Source organism: Chiloscyllium plagiosum, chromosome 1, assembly GCF_004010195.1.
Source record: "Chiloscyllium plagiosum isolate BGI_BamShark_2017 chromosome 1, ASM401019v2, whole genome shotgun sequence".
NCBI classification, from domain to species: domain Eukaryota; kingdom Metazoa; phylum Chordata; class Chondrichthyes; order Orectolobiformes; family Hemiscylliidae; genus Chiloscyllium; species Chiloscyllium plagiosum.
Window position 1 is genome coordinate 95,920,688 of NC_057710.1, and position 14,376 is coordinate 95,935,063.

General features: G+C 37.8%; 1 protein-coding gene across 13 annotated transcripts in view; it reads left to right on the forward strand.

Annotated features, from left to right (window-relative positions):
* Positions 1–14,376, forward strand: part of apbb2b (amyloid beta (A4) precursor protein-binding, family B, member 2b) — a 265,952-nt gene that overhangs the window by 210,665 nt on the left and 40,911 nt on the right. For 2 of the 13 annotated variants that reach the window (XM_043692438.1, XM_043692448.1), the window contains exon 1: positions 11,998–12,235. The exons of the other annotated variants lie outside the window; for them this stretch is intronic. In XM_043692438.1, coding sequence (XP_043548373.1) covers positions 12,210–12,235 — 26 coding nt within the window. In that variant the 5' untranslated portion in view covers positions 11,998–12,209. Of the gene's footprint in view, positions 1–11,997; positions 12,236–14,376 lie in introns of those variants that run through there. 13 annotated transcript variants of the gene reach the window in all.

A 14,376-nucleotide genomic window follows, 5' to 3' on the forward strand; every position in this document is an offset into this window, starting at 1 on the left:
GGGAATGCTGGATGACTAAAGAAATTGAAGGTTTGGTTAAGAAAAAGAAGGAAGCATATGTAAAGTATAGACAGGGTAGATCGAGTGAATCCTTAGAAGAGTATAAAGGAAGTAGGAGTATATTTAAGAGGGAAATCAGGGGGCAAAAAGGAAACATGAGATAGCTTTAGCAAACAGAATTAAGGAGAATACAAAGAGTTTTTACAAATGCATTAAGGATAAAAGGGTAACTAGAGAGAGAATAGGGCCCCTCAAAGATCAGCAAGGCAGTCTTTATGTGGAGCCGCAGACAATGGGGGAGATACTAAATGAATATTTTGCATCAGTATTTACTGTGGAAAAGGATATGGAAGATATAGACTGCAGGGAAATAGATGGTGACATCTTGCAAAATGTCCATATTACAGAGAAGGAAGTGCTGGATGTCTTGAAACGGGTAAAGGTGGATAAGTCTCCAGGACCTGATCAGGTGTACCCTGGAACTCTGAGGGAAGCTAGAGAAGTGATTGCTGGGCCTCTTGCTGAGATATTTGTATCATCGATAGTCACAGGTGAGGTGCTGGAGGTTGGCTAACGTGGTGCCACTGTTTAAGAAGGGTGGTAAGGACAAGCCAGGGAACTATAGACCAGTGAGCCTGACGTCGGTGGTGAGCAAGTTGTTGGAGGGAATCCTGAGAGACAGGATGTACATGTATTTGGAAAGGCAAGGACTGATTAGGGATAGTCAACATGGCTTTGTGTGTGGGAAATCATGTCTCACAAACTCAGAGAGAGTGATTGAGTTTTTTGAGGGAGTAACAAAGAGGATTGATGAGGGTAGAGCAGTAGATGTGATCTATATGAACTTCTGTAAGGCCTTTGACAAGGTTCCCCATGGGAGATTGATTAGCAAGATTAGATCTCGTGGAATATAGGGAGAACTATCCATTTGGATACAGAACTGGCTCAAAGGTAGAAGACAGAGGGTGGTGGTGGAGGGTTATTTTTCGGACTGGAGGCCTGTGACCAGTGGGGTGCCACGAGGATTGGTGCTGGGTCCTCTACATTTTGTCATTTACATAAATGATTTGGATGCGAGCATAAGAGATACAGTTACTAACTTTGTAGATGATACCAAAATTGGACAGTGAAGAGGGTTACCTCAGATTACAACAGGATCTGGACCAGATGGGCCAATGGGCTGAGAAGTGGCAGATGAAGTTGCAGGTTCATAGCTCCTTGAAAGTGGAGTTGCAGGTAGATAGGATAGTGAAGAAGGCGTTTGGTATGCTTTCCTTTATTGGTCAGAGTATTGAGTACAGGAGTTGGGAGGTCATGTTGCAGCTGTACAGGTCATTGGTTAGGCCACTGTTGGAATATTGCGTGCAATTCTGGCCTTCCTATCAGAAAGATGTTGTGAAACTTGAAAGGGTTCAGAAAAGATTTACAAGGATGCTGCCAGGGTTGGAGAATTTGAGCGAGAGGGAGAGGCTAAACAGGGTGGAGCTGTTTTCCCTGGACTGTCAGAGGCTGAGGGGTGACCTTATAGAGGTTTACAAAATTATGAGGGGCATGGATAGGGTAAATAGGCAAAGTCTTTTCCCTGGGGTCACGGAGTCCAGAACTAGAGGGCATGGATTTAGGGTGAGAGGGGAAAGATATAAAAGAGACCTATAGGGCAAGGTTTTCACACAGAGGATGGTACGTGTATGGAATGAGATGCCAGAGGAAGTGGTGGAGGTTGGTATAATTGCAACATTTAAGAGGCATATGGATGGATATATGATTAGGAAGGGTTTGGAGGGATATGGGCCGGGTGCTGGCAGGTGGGACTAGATTGGGTTGGGATATCTGGTCAGCATGGATGGGTTGGACTGAAGGGTCTGTTTCCATGCTGTACGTCTCTATGACTCTAAATGCTTGCATGAAGGGCTGACATTTACACCTTTTAATCTATACACTGCAGGTTAGTGAGTACAGCTGTGTAGTCTAGGCCTCTCTTTACATGTTTCTTTCTAGTCTGATCTCTTCTGCTCTGCTGATGTCAGAGTAAGGTCATCATTTGCATATTCCATTATACCTCACCCTACCTCCTACCTCTGGTTCTCTCCCACTTGATTTATGGTAATTCCAGTAATTTATTTTTAATTATTTGCATGGTTATTATCATTTACATCATTATCATAAACCCCTCTTCCACAAAGTCCAGGTTTCTCAGACTGAAATGATTTGGGACTCACAACTGATTTAGTTTCTTGATTTTCACACAAGAGTAATCGTTCTTTACCAAGCCTGGAATTGTTATACCATTCTATAAAGTATTCATTATATTTATTGGATATCTTTGATCCACATCCTGTGATAATTGTACTCAGTCTCACTTGGCCCATTGGAGACACTGTACCAGAATAAGTAAATTGTTTGAGTTCGCAGGTATTCATGTTTACAAACCAATCCTAGTCACCTAGGTTCATTCATCCTTTTGTAAAATGGCCATTCTCTAAGTGTACAGCAGGATGTGATACAAAACTGTAAGCCCTATTTTCATGCTACTTTTTAAAAATAGGTTTAAAATGAACAAATACTTCATTTATGTACTTGCACCAAGTGAAATACTGAAGACCGTGTGAGCATTTTTAGAAAGCATTTCTCATTAGGATCTAATCCGAATTTATAAGACCTTAAGAAATAGGAGCACAATAGACCTTTCATCTATCAAGGTTTGCTCCACTGTTTGATAAGATGAAGGAGCAATCTGAGGGTGAGGGCAAGAATTTTCAATTAGATAGAATTAAATACAGGGAAGCATCAAAACCTAAATGCAGAGACTAATGGAGGTGATGGGTGAGTGTAAGTTAGTGCTCTATTATAAAATCTCACAATATAATGGGTGCTCGATGGCTCGATGTGCGTGTGCTAGCTCTTTGGAAGAGTTACCCCATTGGTCTTGGTCCTGATTTCAGCAGGAAACACCTGTCCTAGGCTGTATACTAGCATGTCTAATTTTTAAATGCGGAAAGATCAATTGTGAAAAAGACACTCCAGACTATTCCCACCAACCCTTCTCCCAACAAGGTAACTCAAGGTACATGAAAACAAAGGATTTGACGCCATTGGTGGGACTCTACTTGTGATTACTAATAGGGTCTATATAGTATTTCATTTTAGTTGAGTACCTCACCTTTTCTGTGTCCATTTTGAAGTGCAGAAACTAAGGTTGGATAAAAGTCATTGTATTAATGTATGTTCATAGGGTACCAACACTGTAGTGTTTCTGGTATTCAGGCTAAAAGCAGTGGGCAATGAGGTGGAAGACTTTAGAAATACAACTACTCCATCTCTTTAAAAAAACATTGAAGATGAATATTTTATAACAATGCAGTTGTAATGGAGTTTTTTGAAAGTAAGACCTTCAGTTGCGTAGCTATTATCCAACACTTTTTGCCTAGGCTAATCAAAAAACACATCTTTGTCAGTTGCTTTGGAAGTTCTACTCTAAAGGGAATCAACAAAAATGTATAGTTTTTATGAAAATCAGAACATTTTAAGTGTTTGCCGTTAGAGAATGATCACATTGCATCCAGTTTATTAAATGTTTATAATTATCTGTTCAGCTGTCCAGATCCAGAAAAAATGTAGTCCCAGCTCAAGGCTTTAAGTTTAATCATAGAATCCCTACAATGTGGAAGCAGATCATTCGGTCCATCAGCTCCACACCTACTCTCTGAACTGAACTCCAGGATGAATATTTCCCATCAAGCACCACCCTCTGTCGTCTTACAGCTAGCCAATTTCTGATCCAAACCGCTAAATCACACTCAATCCCATGCCTCCGTATTTTGTGCATTAGCCTACTGTGGGGAACCTTCATCCCACACTGTGGGGATTCTAGAAAATAATAACAAACTGTACAGCAATTAGGCAAGAGTAGGTAATAACAGGATGATAATACATGCAAATGAGCTTCTCAGTGCTCACTAGTGAGATTCCTGAATGCCATTCAAATCTTGGGTAGAAGATCGTAATGTTTTTCTCAATACTTCAATCAAGAATTTCATTTTAATCTTGCCATGTTTACCCATTTAACATGGGGTGTATTGCCCACAAATCATTCAGGGATTGGAATTAATGTCATCTGTTTGAGCGTTAAATGGATTAATCCGGAAGAAGTCTCTGACTTGGTATTAAAGATCTTTTATTCAATACAGCTAGGTTAGATGGATCTTAGTTTAATATGGTATCCAACAGTGAGCATTTCCAACCCCAGTTTATCTTAAGGCAATATCTTCTTTGTGATCGTGCAATGGAAGTTTCACACAGTATTCATAGAGTGTGATTTGTCCCTTCTATAACAACAATACAACCTAATTTATTAGCCAATGTGGCAAAACTTTGCTAATGCAATCCAATGCTCCCTGTACCTTTTCCGACAACATCACTTTCTCAGTAATGCACAGAACTGTCAGCCCAGACTATGTGCCAAAGTCTGTAAAATGCAGCTTATTCCAACACTTTTTAACTCAAAAATGTGACTGTTATCACTGAACCATAATGGAAACAGATTAAGAAAAACCTTTAACATCCAAAGTTACCAGCAAAAGCTACTGACACAAACTTTATTATTTTGCTGGTGCATGCTTCCTTAACTGTTATCCTTATCTCAATTTAAGCACATTATTGTGCAGTATAGACAGGGTATGATCACAGCCAACACTCCTATTCCATTGGGGGGGGGGAAATGGGAAAGCAATACTTTCTGGACAAAAGCTTGCATCCTATTTCCTTTCTTTTAAAATAAGCACAAATTTCCTTTCTAAAACAGGCACTTGTACTGATTTCCTACTTACTCAGTCCTTTTTTATCCCCCATACCCCTCTCAATGGTACTGCAAATTTGTAAGTGAAAATTGGTAGGATCTGTTAGTTAACATTGAGAAATTTCTGTAGAACAGATGGGATAAACATAACCACATTGCACCAGTAACAATGCTGAGTTAAAAGCCAAATTTTACAAAAAAAGTTTCATAAATTTTATTAGTATTTACATATTTGTTATAGTTAAAGTATAATGATAAAATGTCAACACTGCTGTTCTGCAGTTAATGGATAGGAAAGTGGTTTCAATATATATGAAAATGTAATCCTCTGGGCATTCAGAAGCTCCCATTATACAGTGTTGTAATTTAAACTGCTGGTACTTCAGAATGATTCATTGCCTGGTCATCAGTTATGATGTAGCATCACTGCCTTTTTCAAGGCTGCTCAAAACATAATTATCAAAGCCTTTGCCATTTGCAGCTGCCACCAAATAGATAATATCAAGCAAATCCATACCAAACCCTAAATTATTTCTACTTTGTTTATTTATCAGACATATACAAACAGAAATGTTTTGTCCCGTGGAATCAGCTATGTAGATTGTAAGCATCCATTCTTTGTGTGGCACAGACATACTGTTCTCTGAAGACAAGGGTTATTGTCTCCCTTTACACAGAAAATTTGTTTTGTTTTTGGATTACGTTGGGTAATCTTGAGCACAACCTGAGTCTTGATTTGAGGAGTTAATCACTAATCTAAAATTAAATGCTATTTTTCATTCTGAAAAGCCTTTGTTTGGATAGTGCTCTTTATAACTGCATGTGTTTCCTTAGTTCAGTATATCCCTGTGTTCTGAGATACAGAAAGGGTTTATGAAATGTGTGCCCTTGTGTGTCCTTTACAACATTGTAGGAATGCAATGCAATTTCAGCTTTGTGGAAGGCGGGTTTCTACCAACCAAAAAAAAATCAGTTAAGAGTTAGAAAGTATTCTACATGAAATCATACCTTCCGCACCGCCTCAAACTTAACAAGAATTAGACGTTGGCACACTCCAATTAATGTCAATGCCATAAAAGCCACATTGTGTGCTTTTACTCTGCACTGCAACCACAACAGCATTGTGGTGAGGATAGTTTCTTTACCAATCTTGGTATCCTTGATTTCGTTTTGATTACACACTTGGTTTTGTCGAAGAGGGTGAATGTGTAGCTTTTTGAGCCTTAAGACTGCTGCTTTACTTTAAGACATGTGTCCAGTGGAAATATTGGTGAAGTAGATCAGATGGAGATGTGCTGCGCATGCTTCTCTTTAACCTTTTTCTCCCATCCCCCCACTTCAGTTGTCTGAGTTTATACTGGTCGGAGTTCCCGTTCACAGTCTTGTTGCTGAGAATATGTGCTTTGCCCTAATGCATTTCATTCCAACCGATCATGTTGTAATCCACTTCAGGTATTATGGACATAATCTACTCTTGAAGAAATCTGGCTTCATGTTCCATTGAAACTGACTTCGATTGGTTAGGTTTAGGATTAGGGTTTGGGTTTGCATTTGTGGTGGCATATTTGCCTTTGGGGAAAGGTAAATGAGCCAGGACAAAACTGCCATTTAGTAGGCTAGTGTTGTTCATAAAGGCCATGTAGTGGTATTCTTTCATTGATGGATGAGAGATTTTGACTGATTCATCATCAAGGATTTGATTGTATAGCACTAGTTTCAAAGGTCAGTGGATTGAAATCAGCTTTTGACCTGCTGCTGAAGAATAAGCAAATAAGGGGTATTCTCTTCCCCTTTTCTCCCCCACTCACTCCCACCCTCCTTCAATGGAGCATTTCAGTCCAATCTATCTCTAAATGGTAACTGGTCCTTGTTACCACATGCATTTAGAGTGAAAATATCATAGTTTTTGGAAGATTTGCTAAAATACCTCATTCAAAGCAAATTTCTAGTTTGAATTGATTTCAAATTTTAATCTGCCATCAATTCTTAACTTAAACATATGATTATAATGTACTGTATCACACACGTTAAATGAAGAATTCATCCAAATTGAGCACAGGGTACAACCTTTAAGCACCTTTAGGTTGGACGAATTTAGTTGGATTAAAGAAAAGTTGGCAATGCAACCTTCAGGTAGGGTCGATGGCAACTGTTTCTGATCATTCCACTTTGGAGAGCACCAAAATAGATTCAGATGGGGATGCTCAGCGAAAACTTTGGGAAATAGTTGTCGGCAGGTCAGAACCATTTAGATTTCTGTGGAGAATATGAAACAGTGTCACATGGAGCTGTGGAGAGAAGACTGGAATTAAAGGGATGCTTGGTATACATGAAGGAGTAGCTGATGATGTGACAAGGGGCAGTTTAGAGGCATTTATAGTCAGGAGAGTATTGTTTAAACATTGTCATAACTCACTTGACATGAATGAATTGTTTCTAAGCTGTAGATTCTGTGTAATTGTTACAACTTTTTTGTTCACTAAGCAATGACTTTTGTCCCATTCAAAACATCTTAAACAGAACATGATGTCTAACCTTTCGATGTAGAGAACACCAAAGGCTGAATTGGTTTGTCTGATTCTCTCATCAATCATATAAAGGAAATATTATTCTGCTAAGACTAGTGTAAGAATAATCTGTATATTTATGTAGTTGATGGATATGTTTAAAAGGGATATTGATCTGCACTTGGTATACAAGAACTCCCCTACCTGCCCATGTATCTTTGCACCAGTCACTGGTATTGCGTCTATTTACCTCTGTCTGCTCCTTGGTTGTATTGCGTTTGATTTATTTCTAGTTTATATTATATAAATATAGATTGCTGTAAGTAAGCTAGAGCCTCATAACAATTCACTGAGAGATTAGATCCAGGTTAATTGGAAGAAACCTTGATCCTTGGGGTTGACTAGTTGGATGAGAAAACTCTGAATGTTGTACCAGATAGGTCTTACCCTACAGCGTATTACCAATTAAAAATACAAATTGCAAGATGGAAATTGAATTGACACATCAAGTCTGGTCAAGGCATTGCTGTGGAGAATGCACTAGTGAATTATTGTCTCCCATGCTTCAATCTAATTTTAAAAAGGCATAATGTCTGGATTCTATTCTTTTTCATGAAGCAGACAGGTTCCTGGGAATGAAGATGTGTACCTCTAGCTAACCACATGCAAGTCAGACTGATGACCTTAAACTGAATGTTAGTGTATTTCTTAAGACATTTGGTATTGTTCAGTAAGTGCTGTCCAATTGCAGAATCGCATTATGTACAGAGTACTACATAGTACAGTAGTGACCTCTGTAGTTCGTTGGATAACAGAATAAAATGCTACGTTGTCAGTGTAGAATAGTGCCAGGTTTTTCTGAGGTTCGAGGTTGTTAGAAAGAAACCTGTAAAATCACGTTTTATTTTTGCAGAAAACTCCATCTTAAAAATATTACCAGTGTAGCTGTTATTGTGTTAAAATTTAAAACGTTTGTAATGCTTTATTTTTCAACATATTGCTAACGATTTTTGACCGAATAATATTTTTTGAGAGAAGTCGCAATGAAAGATTGATGAAGTATAGGTATCTGCTGATAAAAATTTAATCCTAGATAATGCTTGCTTCTTTGCCTCTGGCAGTAATGACTTCAAGTCATAATTCTTGTATGATTTTGCTGCTCTTTGTAGACAGTTTTTGATTTGAAATTGTACTGTGAGATATTAGTAACAACGTATTGACTGGATTGTGTGGGATGCCTTTGTTCTGCGATTTCATCCAAGGCTTCAGGTCATTTGTTTTAAATTGCATTCTTTAACTCCACCCATGAACAAATGTAACGAAAGAGAAGATTCCCTTTGGGCAAAAGAGCCAGATTGTTTAATTTTTAATTCAGTTTTAGACAGATGTGGGGGGTGGGATTTTGTGGGGATTGGGAGATGAGTTGTAAGCTGTTGATAAGAAAAGCAGAGCAATATAGTTTTGATGGGGAAATGTCAGAACATATGAACCAGGAGCAGAAGTAGGCAGTTTCACCCGTTAAGTCTTCTTTTCATATCTTGTTCAAAAAAGCGAACAGCTTGTTACAACACACCGAAACAAAAAAACTCTTATGCAAATGGCAAGCAGTATTTAGTATTGTTATAGATTTAATATCTGAATAATAGAATCTTCCAAGTTTAAAATTGGGAACGGTCCTTCAATGATTCTTACTGAAACCACCAACTTTGAATGGTTCTAAAAGTAGGGCATCTTAAACTGACACTTAATTATGGCAGGGTTATAATATTTCTTAATGTGATGGTGGTGGTGAAGTTCAAAGTTTAGATGACAATAAGATGGTCTGGTGGCAGTTACAAGTTGAGAAGCATCTTAAGTATCAAAGGGGTACGAAAAGCAAAAGGTCAGATTCCGATGGGTATTGGGTTGATCTTGATGTCGAGTTCAGTACATTCACTTTGCAGAGAGAAGTGGAAATCTGGTGATCTTGCTTAATAGATAGCACAACAGGCCAGAATGACCCCATTTATCACTCTGATCCTTTTATTATGCAGGGAAAGAACTCCACATTTCTTCTGTGTCTCCCAATCAGAATTGCAGACTAATGCTTCCATTCTGACACATCTATCATATTGTAGAATAGTGGAGAACGGGATTACAGATAAGATGAATATATAGTTACAGTGCCAAGTAGGTAAAGTGCCATTGGTAAGGAGTAGTGTACCAGATAAGTAGCGTGCCAGGGTACAAGGTGACTAGAGAGCAAGATAAGTGATGGAGTCTTTAAGGCAGGTCAGGGTGGATGGTAGATATTGGGTCTGGGCAGTCCTGGTAGGGGCTGGGGGGAGTTTTGTGTCAGGATGGATCCAGTAGTATAGAGGGAGGGATCTGGTGCAACTGCAGGGTAAAGAGCTGTCAGGTCTGGAGCATGGCCGAGCATGAGGAGTCACTTATTCTGGCAGCAGGACCAAAGTGTCGGGTCCAGCACGGGTAGGTGAGTCAAGTCCAGCGGCAGGGCAAGGATGGCATGTCCTGGATATTGGCGATGACATGGGGAAGTGTCAGGTCAGGGCCTGGGAGTTAAGGGTGTGTGTAATAAGTTGGGATTCAGTTGAGTAGATATCTAGGAGATAGACTAGGTATTTAATGGACTATCCTGTCCTGACATAGGAGTCAGCTCCAAATTTGACTATTTAAATGGATACTTTAAAAGTTCCTAGTGAAGGGGAATTGCCCATTGGAATCTTCAATTTTCCAGACAATTCCTTCAGAGTCTGCTACGATGGAGATGGCACAGGATTCCAACAAGCACCTCCCATCTGCATCTCAAACGATTATCTGGCTGTTAGAAAATCCAGACTATTTATAGCTTTTGTATGATTGAAGTAATACATTGAAATGGAGCTGCTAAGAATAGCTAAAATAATTAATTTTAGAATGTTATGTACCACTGTCAAGACATTTTTAAAGCATTATTGATAGATTTTATCTAGCACATTTCTGTCCAGCCTCATTTTTGAACCTTGAGATCCACTTTATTGAGTGTAATATTTAAAAAACATGGAAAAATGTGTGCCAGATTCTTTTAAAACTTGTACAGGTGCTTGTTGTATGGAAGAATACTGATTGGGGGTTGAATCAACTGCTCTAATTATCCTTAAATAAGATCTAAACAGACATTTTTGTGTATTGGAAGAGTGCGCTGCAATTTTTTTATTTTTAAATTTAGTTTCAGGGTGACAATTTCCACTTTATTGTACAAAGCTCCAACAGAGAACAAAAATAGATTTTCATTTGATACAGATTTAGTGCTGCATTCTTCAGAGAGTCTGTCAGAGGAGGGATTTTACAAAGCTATGTTGAGTTATTTCAAAGTTTAAAAAATATTCTGTTTATAAAATGGCAGTTCAAGTTGTCTGTGAACTAAATATTAAAACAAACTTGTTTGTCTGTATTATACAAAGTTAAATTCTTAAACTTCATTCATGCAGTCAGCATCAAGCCAGTTATCTTTAGTTACACACAAATGAAGAGATAATATTAAAAGACAAGAGGAGCTTAGTTTAAGGAGGATCTGGCCAAGAGCAAAGCAAGCAAAACATTTGTCTTCTAATATGTTGGGAAAATGGTTATTTAAAAAAAAAGATATTTCAATATTGGTTTTCCTTGGATATTATTTTTGGTGGTTTGTAGAAGCAGAGACTGTGTCACAAAGGTTTTAACCACTTTATTATTTAAGCTTGAAATACACTTTTTAATTACAGGTCTGAGGGACATTCATTCATGTATATTGTATAAGGTGCTTGCAAGCTTTCCTTGGGGGATTTTGTTTAATTTGAAAAGTGAATGCAGAAAGACCTTATTTTACATATTCCTTCCACCTCAAGGTCAACTTACACATTAGGTTGGTTTCATTGATCGTTTCACTTTTTTAATATTGTGGGCAGAGACTGGGGATATTTGCTGAATGAGTTTAGACAAAATGCTGAGTGTTAACTGGGGAACTGCAGATCTTAACAATAGATCCGTTAAGATTGATGACCTAATAAAGACTTGCTAAGTTGCTACGTTCACTGAATTCATTTTTCAACAATTATTATCTTTTGCCAATAGTATGTTTCCTTAGTTACTTGTGTGTTTTTAGCTTTTTAATAGTTGAAGGGAATAACAATAACTAGGTTTAAATGAGCCAATCTAGGATTTAGATTAAGCTCAAAAATGGTAGTTTCTTTGTAGCAAGGGTATCATCACAAAAATTGCAGAGAAATTTTCTAGATAGAACACTATATAAACAAAATTCACATGTTTGCAAAGTCGACTTAAAGCAATTTGTTTCCCTGTTGGATTAGAGACATTAATTATCGGAATATCCTGGATAAAGTTGCAAGGGATTGCTCTGCTTGTAGTGACAGATTGGTGGAGAATGTGTTGTGTGAAGTGCTTGCAGCATTGACAGGAGGCTTTTCTACTCTGTAGCAGTTGCTTATAATCAGTAAGCCATCTGAGGATGTAACTCGGCTACTGTCTGCTGTGCAAGTGCGGAAAGGCTGAAAGAAATTGGATCACCATATTAATAAATGAATAAGCTGTCATTCTCGGGAGGTTCTCCACAGGTCAGTGAAGTACATGGCTATATCAGGAGCACTCAGCATCACCTGATGCATACGAAAGCCTGAGGGAATGATTCCAGTCAGCGTGTTGTCTGTAGTGTGAAGGCATCTGACGTGCCCAGCAGCTTAATTTCTTTCTGCTGCAGTAATTGAAGGGGGTTAGGAAGGGAAATTAACAGCAACCCAAGTAGCATGCTACACAGACCATGTTAGTTCCACTTTAGACCTTCTGCCAGATGTTCTAGAGTGAAATGAAGATTGCGCTTTCTAGCATGATAAAGAAATATATTCATAGTCCCTTAGGATGGCAGTTTCCTCATGCAGAGATATATATCTGCAGTACTGTAAGTACTTGATGTTTTGTTATTTTTACAAACTGTACAGGACTGGCAATTACAGTAGTGCATGATGTGGCTCATATTCAGTTCTTTCTGTCTGAAAGATTGGTAACTTTATGGCTTTGAACGTGCTGTGGTCGCAAACACGTGAAAAAGATTGCTTTGTTAAAAACTGTGCTGGGAGCAAATGCATTGGTAAATATGTGCACTATTATGCTAAACGTTAAATTGTACAATTGCAATCAATCATCTGGAAGGCAATTAGAGCAGTTGCTAGTCCTGTGCAGTTACGTTGTGGTTGTTAGGGCTTGTGGTGCCAGCGTTGAAATTTGTGAGCTTTAACCATAGTGGATTTGTTAGTAAAGATAATGCGTGTAATGCGTATGGCACCACAAAATAGTGTGCTAGAGTGGGAGAAACAAAAGATCATTTCTATGTGAAATAGCAGTAAACAAAAACTTGGCAATATTTCCAATCAGTTCACTACCAACCTGGCATGAAGTGGCACATTTATATTGCTACATATTGAGTTATATTAACAGGATTTTAGTCTAAAATAATTTGTTTCCTGATGTGCTTCTTGACAAAAACTTGCCACTGCAACAATTTTATGAAAGTGGGCCAGTGGAATGAAAGAACAGCTGCTGTGTGATTCAGACTCACTTGGCATATGCTGCATTTTACTTTGTATCAACTAGGTTAGTTGTCTTTATTAAACCATTCTGAGTTAAAAATGTTCATCAAGTTATAAATAGATTTATGTATATCCGAACATAACTGAATTAATAATTAGGAATTGTATTTTTCGTGAGTGTTCAATGTTGATGGTACAGTTTCCTGTTTAATTTAATATACACATTATGTTATCTATGTGCTATTAGGAATTTTAAGTTCTGTGATAATGTGATGCCTTCAAGAAGTATCCCAACACTAAGTGTGCTAAAAGTTGAGATGCAGCATTGAAGAAATTTGGATATGATCATGCTTTTTTTTTAAATTTGAGCACAAAAGCGCTGAGAATATAAACATTTACTGTCAGTATGGAACCCTGCAAATTACTGTTGACTGGATCTGTGACTGGGTATAAATATGGTGGAACTGTTAAACTGTGTACCTATTTTAAACTGATGAATTTAGAAATTAGTAAGAACACTTTCCTACTGTTTGTAGTTTTATGGTAACTACGTGCCGAGGTATATTTGTTTTATTCTGTTCCATATTCACTTCTGGAGAAGTATTGGACCCAGCATCTTTTGGGTGGAAGTAAATTACATAGAATGGGACTACATTAGACTACCCAGTATGGAAAGTAGGTTTCATAAAAATATTTAAGGGATAGTTTCTTCTCCAAACGTAGTTTGAGGTAGAATTAGAATTTAGGGTTTTCAAAATGTATATTTCTATTTCAATGAATTATTGACCATTACTATTTGCACAGTAATTTTTTACATCCATACTGTAGTATGTTTTCCCTGTTTACATATGTAACAACACCTTTTCTTATAGTTATGAGCTATAATTACAGTTCCAATTGTTCTTCATCTCCTGGATATTACTAAGTTTGTTTTCATAAATTTTCTCAACATTTCATCAAAGATGTTGATGTACTGAGAATGGGATTACCAATTCGGAGTAAAATAGAATTTACAAAATTGTAATCTGGTCCCATTGAAATTGAAAGAGAGACTTACATTTATTTGTTGTTTCATGGCCTCAGTAAGTCCCAAGCCATTTTAGAGTAAATAAAGTCATTTTGAAGTCACTGTTGTAATGTAGGAATCGTGGCAGCCAATGTTTGTACTGCATGTTCCTACAAACTGTATGATGATAAAGGATCAGCAACCTACTTCAAATAATATTGATCAAGGGATAGTAATTGGCTTGGATATGATGAAACTCCTCTGGTCGTTAAAATGATGAAATAAATGTTGCTACACTTTGGTTTAATATCTTGCCCATAAGATGGCATCTTTGGCAGTATGTAATTCCCTTCATATTGTGTAAGAAAATACTGACCCTAGCCTTGCACTCAAAGGCATGAAAATGATATCAACTGAGCCATGAAATTTACATATACAGCCTCAGAGAGACTGGAGAGTCTAGAGCTAGAGGGCATGGTCTCAGGTTAAAGAATTGGTCATGCGACT